The sequence below is a fragment of the Miniopterus natalensis genome, chromosome 19, assembly GCF_054644295.1.
Source record: "Miniopterus natalensis isolate mMinNat1 chromosome 19, mMinNat1.hap1, whole genome shotgun sequence".
Lineage (NCBI taxonomy): Eukaryota > Metazoa > Chordata > Mammalia > Chiroptera > Miniopteridae > Miniopterus > Miniopterus natalensis.
The window spans coordinates 38,255,515-38,266,468 of record NC_142099.1 but is presented as its reverse complement, the minus strand read 5'-3'; the positions used below and the strand labels follow the sequence as shown (position 1 = coordinate 38,266,468).

Below are 10,954 nucleotides of genomic sequence, written 5' to 3'. Positions count from 1 at the left end.
AGCGCAGGAGGCGTCCCCCGCCCGCCCCGCCCTCGGGCCCGCCCCTCCCCCGCCCCGCCCCCTCCCCCGCCCCGCCCCTCCCCCTCCTCCAGGCCGAGGTTCGCTGTGTTTCTGGAGTCCGGAGCCCGAGCTAAACAAAGCGGGCCTGGCGGGGCTGCCCGAGTTTGCGGAGCCGGAGGAGGAGCGAGCCGGCGGGGCCGGGCGGCGGGGGCAGGGGCTGCGGCGCGCCCACCCCTCGGCGCCCGCTCGGCCGCGGGGCGGGGGCCCGGGCGGGGGAAAGTTTGCCTCGCAGCCCCGCCTGCTCGCCGCCTCCCGTCCGCCTGCTCGCACGGGGCTCGCCGGCGGCCCGCGCGCCCAGCCGTCGCTGCCGGCCAGGAGCGGGCTCCGCGCCCTCCGCCGGCTCGGTGCTCCGTCCGGGGGCGGCTCGCTCTCCGGGCGCTTCGGGGTCGCCCCCGCCCCAGCAGCCCCCGCGCCCCGAGGAGGGGCAGCGCTCCCCCGCCCTCCGCCCGCTCGTCCCGAGGAGGCTCGCGCGCCGCGGCGGCCGGAGCCGCGCTTCCCGGGCCGCGCCGGAGCCGGCGGCGATGGACGAGCAGCCCCGGCTGATGCACGCGCACGCGGGGGTGGGCATGGCGGGGCACCCCGGCCTGTCCCAGCACTTGCCGGACGGGGCCGCGGGCTCCGAGGGGGAGGGCGGCAGGAAGCAGGACATCGGCGACATCCTGCAGCAGATCATGACCATCACCGACCAGAGTTTGGACGAGGCGCAGGCCAGGTGAGACGCAGCCTCTCCTTCCCCGGCGTGTGCGTGTGCGCGGGTGTGCGCGTGTCGTGTGCGCGCGGGTGCGGGTCCCTCTCGCCGGGGAACAATGGGGAGCGGCGGCGCTCGGCGCCTCCTTTTAAGACGCGTCCCCGCGGGCCGACCCTCCGGCCCGGGCCCGCGCCCGCCGCCCGCCCCGGAAAGTGCCCGGGAGCGAGCCGGGCGGCCCCGCGGCCCCGGACGGGACGGACCCAAAGTCCCGGCGCCTGCGCTCGGCCGGCGCCCTGCCTGCTTTCCCAGAGGCGCTCCCCCGAAATTCATTTTTATTTCTTCCGCTTTCTCCCTCTTGAAAAAATTAAAAAACGGGGTAATTCTTTGCCACTGGTTGTCAACCTCCAGAAAATACTTTGTATCCATTTAATTCTCCTTTTAAACATTTAAAGAAAGCGGATAGGAAGATAGAAGAGGCAATTCTGCTCTTAGACATCTTAGTTCTGAGAGACGAGGATATTAGGTTGAACTTTATTTTCTCCAATTGAGTCGGCCCGCTGACCCTTGGCGGCTCAGCGGGGACGGTCCTTCGGAAGGGCCGCGGCCCCCAGGCCGCCCTCGGCGCCCAGCTCGCCGCCGGGAACCGAGGCCCGCGAACCGTGCATATTCCAGGGCCGGAGGACTTGACGATCTTCCATTAAGTGGCTACGCCGTGGAGCTTCTCAGCGTCACCCACCGCCAGGGACACAGTCTCCCCGCCAGGATTTTACAGTAAATTCTCTTTCAGAATAAAACACAGACTCAGTGGCAGCCCACTAACAGCTGGCCCAAGGCCCATCTTGAGAGCAAGAATTTTAAAAATCTAATGACCACATATGTGTTTATAGTTACCCAGCTTTGTTCAATATCTGTCGTGTTTGTTCTCTTTTAATATATACACACGATTCCTATACCTCAAAGGACTTAGTCCTATGGAAAAGACATCATTATATGTATTTTCATCTTAGGAAAATAGGAATTTGAGTTGAGAAATGAGAAGAAACAGTTAAAAACCTGGATGTTATGACTCTCGCTCCTATGTTAGCTGCTAGCACATGCAACATGTAAACTCCAAAGTGCTGAGGTTTACGGGGTTTTGAAAACTTGGAAACATTCAAAGGCCGGAACTATTCTAAATTTTTTTTAATAGGGGCGAATTTTCCAAAATTAATCAGTGCCCTTTTAGAATTTTATTTTCTGAAGAAAAGCTGATAGGTACAGTAAGTGGAAAACTTCCCACTGGCATGCTTTTTTTGAATTGGAACAGATTTCTTCATTGCATTGTTCCAGAAAAATAAACTCAGGCGTACCAATAAGCTGCTTTATTAGGAAGTTTGTGAAGTGGACAGGCCAGTAAGACCGGAGATTCCCCACTTTTCTGATGTTTTCTGATGTTTAGTCCCGCTTCTTTTTGTAAAACTGAGGATGACCATGGCTTGGCGGGTTCCCTCTTTTAATGGCCTAGGTGCTTGGAGAGATCAGACACAATTTGTGGTTAGGGAAATTTCTGTTCTCTCTCTAACCCCATCGATGTGCTGTGGAAATGCAATGTTTCTGTGAAGCCGTGTGGGCTTTCTTTTGTTTTTGTTTTTGTATGTGTTTTTTTGTTTGTTTGTTTTTCCTTTGCATTTGGGCCTATATATAAGAATACAATTAATGAAAACTATTTTAAGAGACCCCCTCAAAGAGATCTTGGATACATTGAAGTCTTTTCCACCCTTTTTTCACCCTCAGAACTGGATCACTGCTAGGCTTTCTCTCTGGTTTAACAATGTAACTCTACTCGGCAAATACTGGATCTGGTTTTCCTTTCCGTAGTAGCACCTTCATAAGATACATTTGTTATCTACAAAGTAAACCATTAGTATTTTAGACTCGATGTGTATTTGTGCTGGTACTCTCCAGCTTATTCCTCCTCGGCCATGGAGTCCATAGACATGCTTCAGGTTTCTGTTCTTCATGAGCACGGGCGTATTTTTTTTTTTTTTAACTTTCAAAGGGATTAAAGAAGAATTGCATGTGTCTCGGGTGCCAGGGGCTTTCATTTATCTCTACACATTAATTTTAGTTAGTACACAGAATTCCCTTAATAATAGCTGATACGATCGCTATTTTGTTTCCAAAACAGAATCCTTCTGCTAAGTGCTTCCATAGTAAAATGAAGGGAAAGGTATTGCTTTTTTCCCTCAAGTGCATTCTGAATGCAAACACACGCAAGAACCAGGTAAATCACTAATCTAAGAGGCAGAATTGTATTTATTTTTCCCCCAATGGGTGCAAGGTCCTAATTGTAAATAATTGAATTTCAACACCTGCAAATAAGCGTTGTGTGCACAAGAGGCATAATGTGAACACAGAGAAATGAATTTACTCCCCATATGGGTACGTCTGCCCCCTGGCAATGCATTTCCATACTCTTTAACTCGGGGACTGAAATTTTATAAATTGACAGTTCTGCTCAGAAGACCTTTCAAACATCTTGTGTTTATGAGAATACAGGGGAATCTGCAGAATGAATTCGAGCACATGGATGAATTAAATTTGAAAACACACACACACAGACCGAGAGGCAAACAGCTCCCAGGCTGTGGTGGCGACATCGATTTTCTGGAACTGTTAACCCGTGCACTGGGCTTTGCCTGTGCATTGCCCTGGGTAGCAGTATTGGTTTAAGAATTCCACTTTGATTAAACTACTTAAAAGAAAAGCAGCTCTGCCTAAATGGGCATAATTTAGGTTAGCTCTTTTCTGTGGTTAAATCCCTGCCCTCCCTGCTAATTAACACTATTTCTTTTTCTGTGGCGGGGCTCTCTATATTAAGTCATGAAGCCACTGACGCATGCACAGAGTTATGCTTGGGATATAATTTTGGCTAAATGTTCATTTCCCCTCTTTGCATTATCAGCAGTTTGATCCTGAAAAGTCCACCTGAGCTATGATGTTGTTTCTTTTTTGCAGAAAACATGCGTTAAACTGCCACCGAATGAAGCCTGCCCTGTTTAACGTGCTGTGTGAAATCAAGGAAAAAACAGGTAGGACTCAGATGCCGACCTTTAAGCATTTTCTTTGGCCAGCTGACTCACTGAACCAGCGATTAGGAACCCATGACTTAAATATTAAAATTGCAGAATGTGAGTTCTCCCAAGATTGATCGCCTTCTATAGGGCGTCCTGGTCGCCAAGTTTCTTGGCCAGTTTTGACCCAGCATTGCTCGTTTCTTTTCCTTAACTCCATCCCGGCCTCTGAAATTGGGGCAGACGCAGAGGTTCAGAAGGAAGTTTATAGAATGATGTGCCTTTCGGGGAAAAATGTGAAAGTAAAAGTCCATTTCCTGAAGGAATATGTTTTGGCCGTATTTAAAACACTCATTTGGGGGGAGTTGTTTAAAGTTCCCTTTCCTTTTTCTCTTGCCGTTAGGCCTTAGGCGAAGCAGCCTGGCGGTTCTCGGCGCTGCTTTGGGATACCTGTGTGGGCCGCCCTCTGCGCCACCACGTAGAGCCGCCTGGGCCCTGTGATTTCGTAGCGGGGCATGGCTGGGCTTGGGAGACTGTAATGCCACGAGGTCACGCTTTCTGTTGTTTTTCTGTTTTCGAGACCTCATAACATGGACTGACACACTTATGACACATCCCAGGAGGGCACTGAAATTTTAAAGTCACAATTAAAAAATACCAGCCACCCATCAGAGGTGTTCTCAACCCACAGGAAAGGACATCGAGCAACGTCCCCTCTCTTGTTTATTTTAATCCTTAATTTCCCAAAGTGGGTGATTCTGTGTCTGGTGAAAAGAAGGCATTGAGAAGGCAGCCTGAGAGCAGGGCGGGAGTGGAGGCCCGTGGCTACCTGAAGGTTGAGCGGCCGCAGGGCTCTCGCTGGCTGGCTGGCTGGCTGGCTGCGTGAAGCACCTGACAGCCCAGTTATTTATTTATTTTTACAACAAGGAGTGTAACAGTCAATAATTCATACCTAAACCATATAAGCAAGGGCATGACATGGATGAAAGTGACAATAAATATGATTGCATGCCCGGTTGATATACATTGATAGTTACACATAAAAAGGGGGGGCTGGGCGCACAGGGTGGCTTTCTCTTTGAGAGCTTTCTGTGTTTCTCTTTTAAAAAATAAATAGTTTCCAGATGTGACCGTGTGATGGGCTATGTAATTACTCAGGGCTTGGATTGTATGAAAAATTAGCGAGCAGCTCCTTTGTTGGGTGTGATTTGCGCGGCACAGAGCGTCCGAGACAAAGCACCTGAGAGCGGTGCTCGGACCCCCAGGTCGCCGCGAGCTGCCTGATTGCCGGGCTGTTAATTGCGTTATTTTAGCTGCAAGACACCTTTTAAGAGATTTATGGGCTGTGCATACAAATATCAAGGAGCTGTTTCAGTTTGTCATAGTTTTTAGTTTTCGCTTTTCCATTAGCCTAGAGCAGGGAACCTATGTGCAAATATACATTTTTCTTGTCTTCTTTCCTTCCTCTCGTTTTCTTTCTTTCTTTTTTCTTTTTTCATGTGGATGCTTGATGACTGTGAATATTTGGTTTGGTGACATTGGTTTCTAATCTGGTCTGCATCCTGCTGATCTTGATTCATAAAATGTGGAGTCAGGACGTACAGCCATGTTGAGGACCCAGGCTCACGAGGCTCTGGTTTTGAGGACCTTGATCAGATTTTTATTGAAAGGAAGCCCATCAGGGCACTTAGCTGTATGTTGTGGCCCAAGTGTTTAATTCCAGTCTTCTGATTACACCTACTGAGGCAGTCGATCGAAGTGAGTGGGTTCCGGTGGGGCTGGGGCTGGTTCCTCATTCACGTTGGCTGAACTGCGGTGGCAGGACACAGTCGCATTGGTCAAACGATATTCCAAAGGTGTAATTTATTGTTGGAATATATATTTTGTTTTTAAATTTTTCTGTCATTTAATGACATTCATATTTAGAGATTTTTAAAAACCTAAATTAAGTGTTTGTGTGTTGCCTCTAGAAAAATATATTAAAAAATACTTTGTCAAGTGCTGTAAGTTAAAAATGGTAACCATCACTGGCCCCGTGGAAGAGGGAAATGCACACACACACACGTAGAGTTTTGGATTGATAGGGCATCCATGGGTGAAAGTTAAAAAAAAAAAGAAAAAAGAAAAAAAGCCCCCCATTCCTTGGCCTGTGTTAGGAGGATGGGGAGGGGAGCGTCCCTGGAAGGCTGTGTTCTGTGCCAAGGTGGGAGCCCGTGTGCTGCACGGACCCCACAGCAGCCCCCTCACCCGGCTCTGCTGACCTTCTCCCAGCCTCTCTACCCGTCTCCCAGCCTCTCTACCCGTCTCCCAGCCTCCCTGCCCGTCCCCCAGCCTCCCTGCCCGTCTCACTGCCTGCTTCCCTGCCCGTCTCCCTGTCTCCCCGCCTCCCTGCCCGTCTCCCTGCCTGTCTCCGAGCGCCAGTGGGTCCCAGGCACACACTGTAAAGTTGCAGGAGCGCCTTTTCCTCTGGGTCCAGAGCCGGTGGAAAGGTCACTGGGATGGCGGTCCTTCGCTGCGAGTCCCAGCCCCCTTGCATCTCAGGAGGGCTCTGAGCTCCCTTCCCCCCGGGCACCCTGGAGGTCATGAGTTCTTGTGGGCTTTGCCGGCTTGTTTGTGCTCTCCCTTGAGGGTCTCGAGGTTCACGGTTTGGCTCACCTGGGCAGGTGGGACTCCAAGGAGCCCGAGAATTACCTTCATTTGCTGCTTTTGCCTTTGTTGCTTTTGTTAATGATTTTAGTTCGAAAACTCAGAGCTAAGTAGGAAAACTAGCTGAGATTGTCTTACCAGCCCTTTGGAAGTTTAAAGAAACACAGGCACACGACACCCAGAGCAAGCAGCAGCAGCCACGTTACGGCTGATTGATGGGTATTTGAGTCAGAAATTACCGTGGGGATATTAAAAAAAAAAAAAAAAAAAAAGAATCCCTGTGTCTTCTTGCTTCAGAGTGTGGGTAAGTTTTTATTTTGATATCTTTTTGCTTCTTGAGTAAATGCTAAGAAGAAAGAAGGCCTTCAGAGTGCTGGGCAGGCGGGTCCCCGGCCCAGCAGGAGGCACCCGGCCAGACCTCCAGAGGCCTGTGTTTCAGGAGTGGCTTTTATCTCGCTCCTGGGACAGCCTTATCGGTGCAGAGCTTGGGACCGAGTGGTACCGCATTTTCTTTGTTTTTAGGAGCCAGTCCCTGTCTGCTGCTGTGCGAGCTGCAGGCCGCGTTTCACCTGGAGTGTCTGTGCTGGGAGTGGGCCCAGGGGGTGATCCGGGAGAAAAGTCAGACGTCGTATTTCGTAAAAAGACCTTGATTACTTTTTTAAACACTTCTCGATTTTTCTTTTTTATTTCTGTGTCAGAAATCATGTAGGTTTAAACATTAGGGAAACAAAAAATATTGTATGCCATTTACTCGGGCAGATATTTACGGAGAGCAGTGAGGAGCTGGGGTCGTGGGCAGTTTTAATTTTAGAACGTACGGCTCTATCAGGCACTTGCCAGCCAGTTTTCTGCACTGAAGTTAAATCACTGCAGGGGGTTAAAAATTATTTTGTGCTTCCTTAACTCCCTTTGTTCTCTCTCTGTTCTTTTTTCTCTGTGTTCAATGAACACTCTCATCAGAGAACTGTATTTTTTTAAATCTACTACTGTCTCTCGCCGGATCCCTCCCTCCCCTCCCGCCCGCCACTGCTGTTCAGAACAGCAGTCACTTGTGGGATGTCGGCCCCTCTCCCAGCCTTGGAGAATAACTTGCATGTGTGCACACGTGCGTGTGTGCACAGGTGTGTGTGCTGTGCGGGTGGGGCTGTGGGAGGAAGCTGGGCATTGCGGCGGGAGGATTCTGATGGGGCGAGGCCCCGAGCACAGAGCAAGGGGGAAGTAACTTTAGACAATTGAGAGCTGCCTCTGATCTGACGCCTCGTGGAGCAGAAATAGCCACTGACTTTTCACAGAAGTTTGTTGGTAGCAGAATTCAAGTGTGTGCGTGTACGTGTGTGTGCGCGCGCGTGTAGGAGCATGCGTGTGCGTGTGTGTGAGCGTGCGTGTGTGTTTCCCCCAGGGTCTGAGAGAGACAGGAGGGAGCACGTCCAAGGCAGGGAGCCCACAGCCGGCTTCACTGGGCATGGCACCCGGGCTGGGCACGTGCTGGGCAGTGCAACTCGATCAGGCCATATCCTGTTGGCCAAAGTCTGGACATGAGCCATGACGCTTGGGGTGAGCCGTGCCCCTTCTCTCCAGGCACTTTTGAGGCAAATTCTGGCCTCTGGGGGGGGAGCAGGGTGCTCAGAACACTTGGGTCAGAGCTACCAGAACAGGATTTGGGGGAATTTGGTGTCACGTCTTCTAACAATAGGGGTGCCTGTGAGGATTGGAAGTGAGCGATTGAGGACGCGGGAAGACGGCTGATGAGCGGCGGCTTGTGACCTAGAAGTGCGGGGTGTTGGAGCTAGGAGGAGGGGGTGCGAGGGGGCTCCCCGCGGTGGGCTGCTGGGGGCGGGGAAGGGGAGCCCCTGCCTAGAAGGGGGCGCGGCGCTGTGCCCGGCTCACCGCTGGTACCGGGCCTGTCCCACTCTTGCCCCAGCCTCTAGTGACTCATGAACTTCTGGTTGTTGGCAAATTACAGAAAATACCGCCCCCGCCCCCAAGCAAACCAGCAGAACTGGGGCAGTGCGCGGGCTCCTCGGGGGACGCCGTCCTGTCCCCAGCAGCCCTGACTTGGGCGCAGTCCGCCGGCTGGGAGGCGCGCCCCACGTTGCCTCGGCCCTCTTCTGCGGGGGTGCTGCTGTTTCCAGCTTGGGGAAGTGAATTAAATATAGTTTTGTTCCTTTTCCTTTTTATAAAAATTTTTATGCGAAACGCCACCCGATAGAGGCAGTGTGGCCGGCACCCGAGGCCCCTGAGCCGTGGGGACCCTGCTGCGCCCCCCGCGGGCCGGGCCCCGCCCGAGGGCGCGGAGCGCGCTGATTGATACATAAAATAAGTGGCAGATTAATGAGCTGCTTGCGAAGTGCTCTGCACTCTCGGGCTACATAAGTAGAGATGCTGTAGGTTCTGTAATAAATTCCCCGGGACGCTGCCCAGCCCCACCGCGTGGATGTCACCGAGTTCACCCTTCGGCCCTGGCGCCGGCAGCCACGTCTTAGAGCTGCCCCTTCTTAGAGCGGCACAGTGTCCAGAAAAACCTGTGCTACGCTGTCACCAGCCTACGCGAACTGCCTCCCTCTGTGGCAGCCCAGGCTGGGGGAGGCCCCCCGGGAGGCCTGCCCAGCGTCCGGGCTGTGTCACTCGGTGGCGGTGGAGATCCGGGTGGCAGTGGGTGGAAATCACCCTTCTTAGCTTAGGTCACAGTTTCAGTTCCCGTCTTCCACTGACATTGTTGTCACTAAGTGGGGACTGAGGTGGGCCCCCTCATGCCTGTTCTAGTTTTAGACCTACCACTAAGTAGTTACGAGGCGACAGGGAAATTGCTTACATAATTTTAGGAGACACTATGCTAGTCATGGTCTCTGAAGGACTTGGTCTCTGAAGCCAGATCACCTGGGCTTGTGTCGCTGATCTACTTTTTAGCTGTGTGACCTTGTTCAAGTTACTAAACCTCTCTGTGCCTCACTTTCCTCACCTATAAAATGGAGATAATAGCGGTGTGTGTCCTAGAGGATCGTGAGGATTCAAGGAGACAGTCCGTGCGAATTACAGCGCCTGGCACAGTGAACAGCCGTAGCTGTTAGCTTTTAATTCTCGCTGGCCCCGTTTCCACGTATGAGAAAAGAGAGACTCCAGATGGTCCCTAAAGACCAAGCCAACTCCAAGACTCTGAGTCTATGCTGAAAAGAGACCAAAACTGCTGAATTCAAGATTTGCTTTCTTTTGTTTCCCTTGCCATTCTCTCCAGCGAGGAGGAGCTGCCTCTGGCCAGAAGGCTGGGCCCGGGTTAGAAGAGAGGGGAACTGGGCAAGAGCCAGACAAAGGTTTTTAGTTATCCACACACTGGACAACAACCACCTGAAAAGCTCTCGCGTATGTTAGCGGTGGTGTTTTCTCAGTGTCGGCAACTGGAGATATTATGTAATCACAGTGAAAAATACTTTCCCTCTGAGAACACACGGGCCATCCATTCACCGCAGTTTCACAGCAGGAAGAGGGGGGTTAGGGCGACCTGACCTCTTCCCGTCTTCTTAATATGTCTCTTACTTAAGGGAAATGTTATCTTTATCCGAATGACAGCCTCGATGTCGAGCAGGTTATTTTCTCATACTTTCTTGAGATATATTCATAAACCGTGGAATTCAGCCATTTGAAATGTATAGTTCGGTGATTTTAGTATATTCACAAAATTGTGCAACTGTCACCACAATCTAAATTTAGAATATTTTTATCACCTCCCAAAACCCAGTACCCATTACCGGTCCATTTGTGTCTGTGGATTTTCCTCTTCTGGACATTTTCGTTTAATGGAACCCACATGTGCCGGAGCATAATGTTTCCAAGGTTCGTCGGTGCTGTGGCGGATTTCAAGGCTCCATTCCTTTTTGTGACTGAGTAATATTCCACTGTGGGAGGGACGCACTTCGTTTATCTGTTAACAGCTGGTGGACGTTTCGGTGGTTTCCAGGTCGGTGTGCTGTGGACGCTTGCCCACTTGCCCGGCATGGCCCTGTTTTTATTTCTCTGGATCTCCCCTGGGGGTGGAGTTGCTGGTCCCTGCTCATTCTGTGGGAGCGTTTTGAGGACCTGCAGGACTCCCAGAGTGGCTGACGCAGGTGTGTTCCTTGGCCGTATCGTAACTGACGTGCGCCCGTCTCCTCTGTGTTCAGGGGTCCACTGGAGGCCTTTGTCTCCTCTGAGCAATATTTACTCTACAAGGAAGGGTTCTGACAAACTCGTGTGGCCTGGCCGCACGCTCAGGGCGGCGGGAAGCTGCGCTCGGAGCGGCGTGCACTCGGACAAGGAGGAGAGTAAGCCGCCGGGAGGGATCGCTGCTGCGGAAGCACCTCCAGCGCCGGTTCCTCGGCGGAAGGGCTCGCAGCAGACGGACAGTTAACGAGGTCGCTGAGGAAGCCAGTGACGCAGATCCTAGCTTGTGTGACTTGAGCGAGTCACTGGATTTACAGAGCTTCAGTTTCCTCACCTGGAAGGGAAAGGCAGTGACGCTACGTAGGGCTGCTGG

At 51.8% G+C, this 10,954-nt stretch overlaps 1 protein-coding gene across 2 annotated transcripts in view; it reads left to right on the top strand.

The window, feature by feature from the left end:
- Positions 1-564: 564 nt before the first annotated feature.
- PBX1 (PBX homeobox 1) overlaps positions 565-10,954 on the top strand; it is a 220,125-nt gene continuing 209,735 nt past the window's right edge. The window contains exons 1-2 of one of the 2 annotated variants that reach the window (XM_087827851.1): positions 565-772; positions 3,746-3,819. In XM_087827851.1, coding sequence (XP_087683977.1) covers positions 582-772; positions 3,746-3,819 — 265 coding nt within the window. In that variant the 5' untranslated portion in view covers positions 565-581. The remainder of the gene's footprint in view (positions 773-3,745; positions 3,820-10,954) is intronic. The other variant, XM_087827852.1, reaches the window with a different exon arrangement.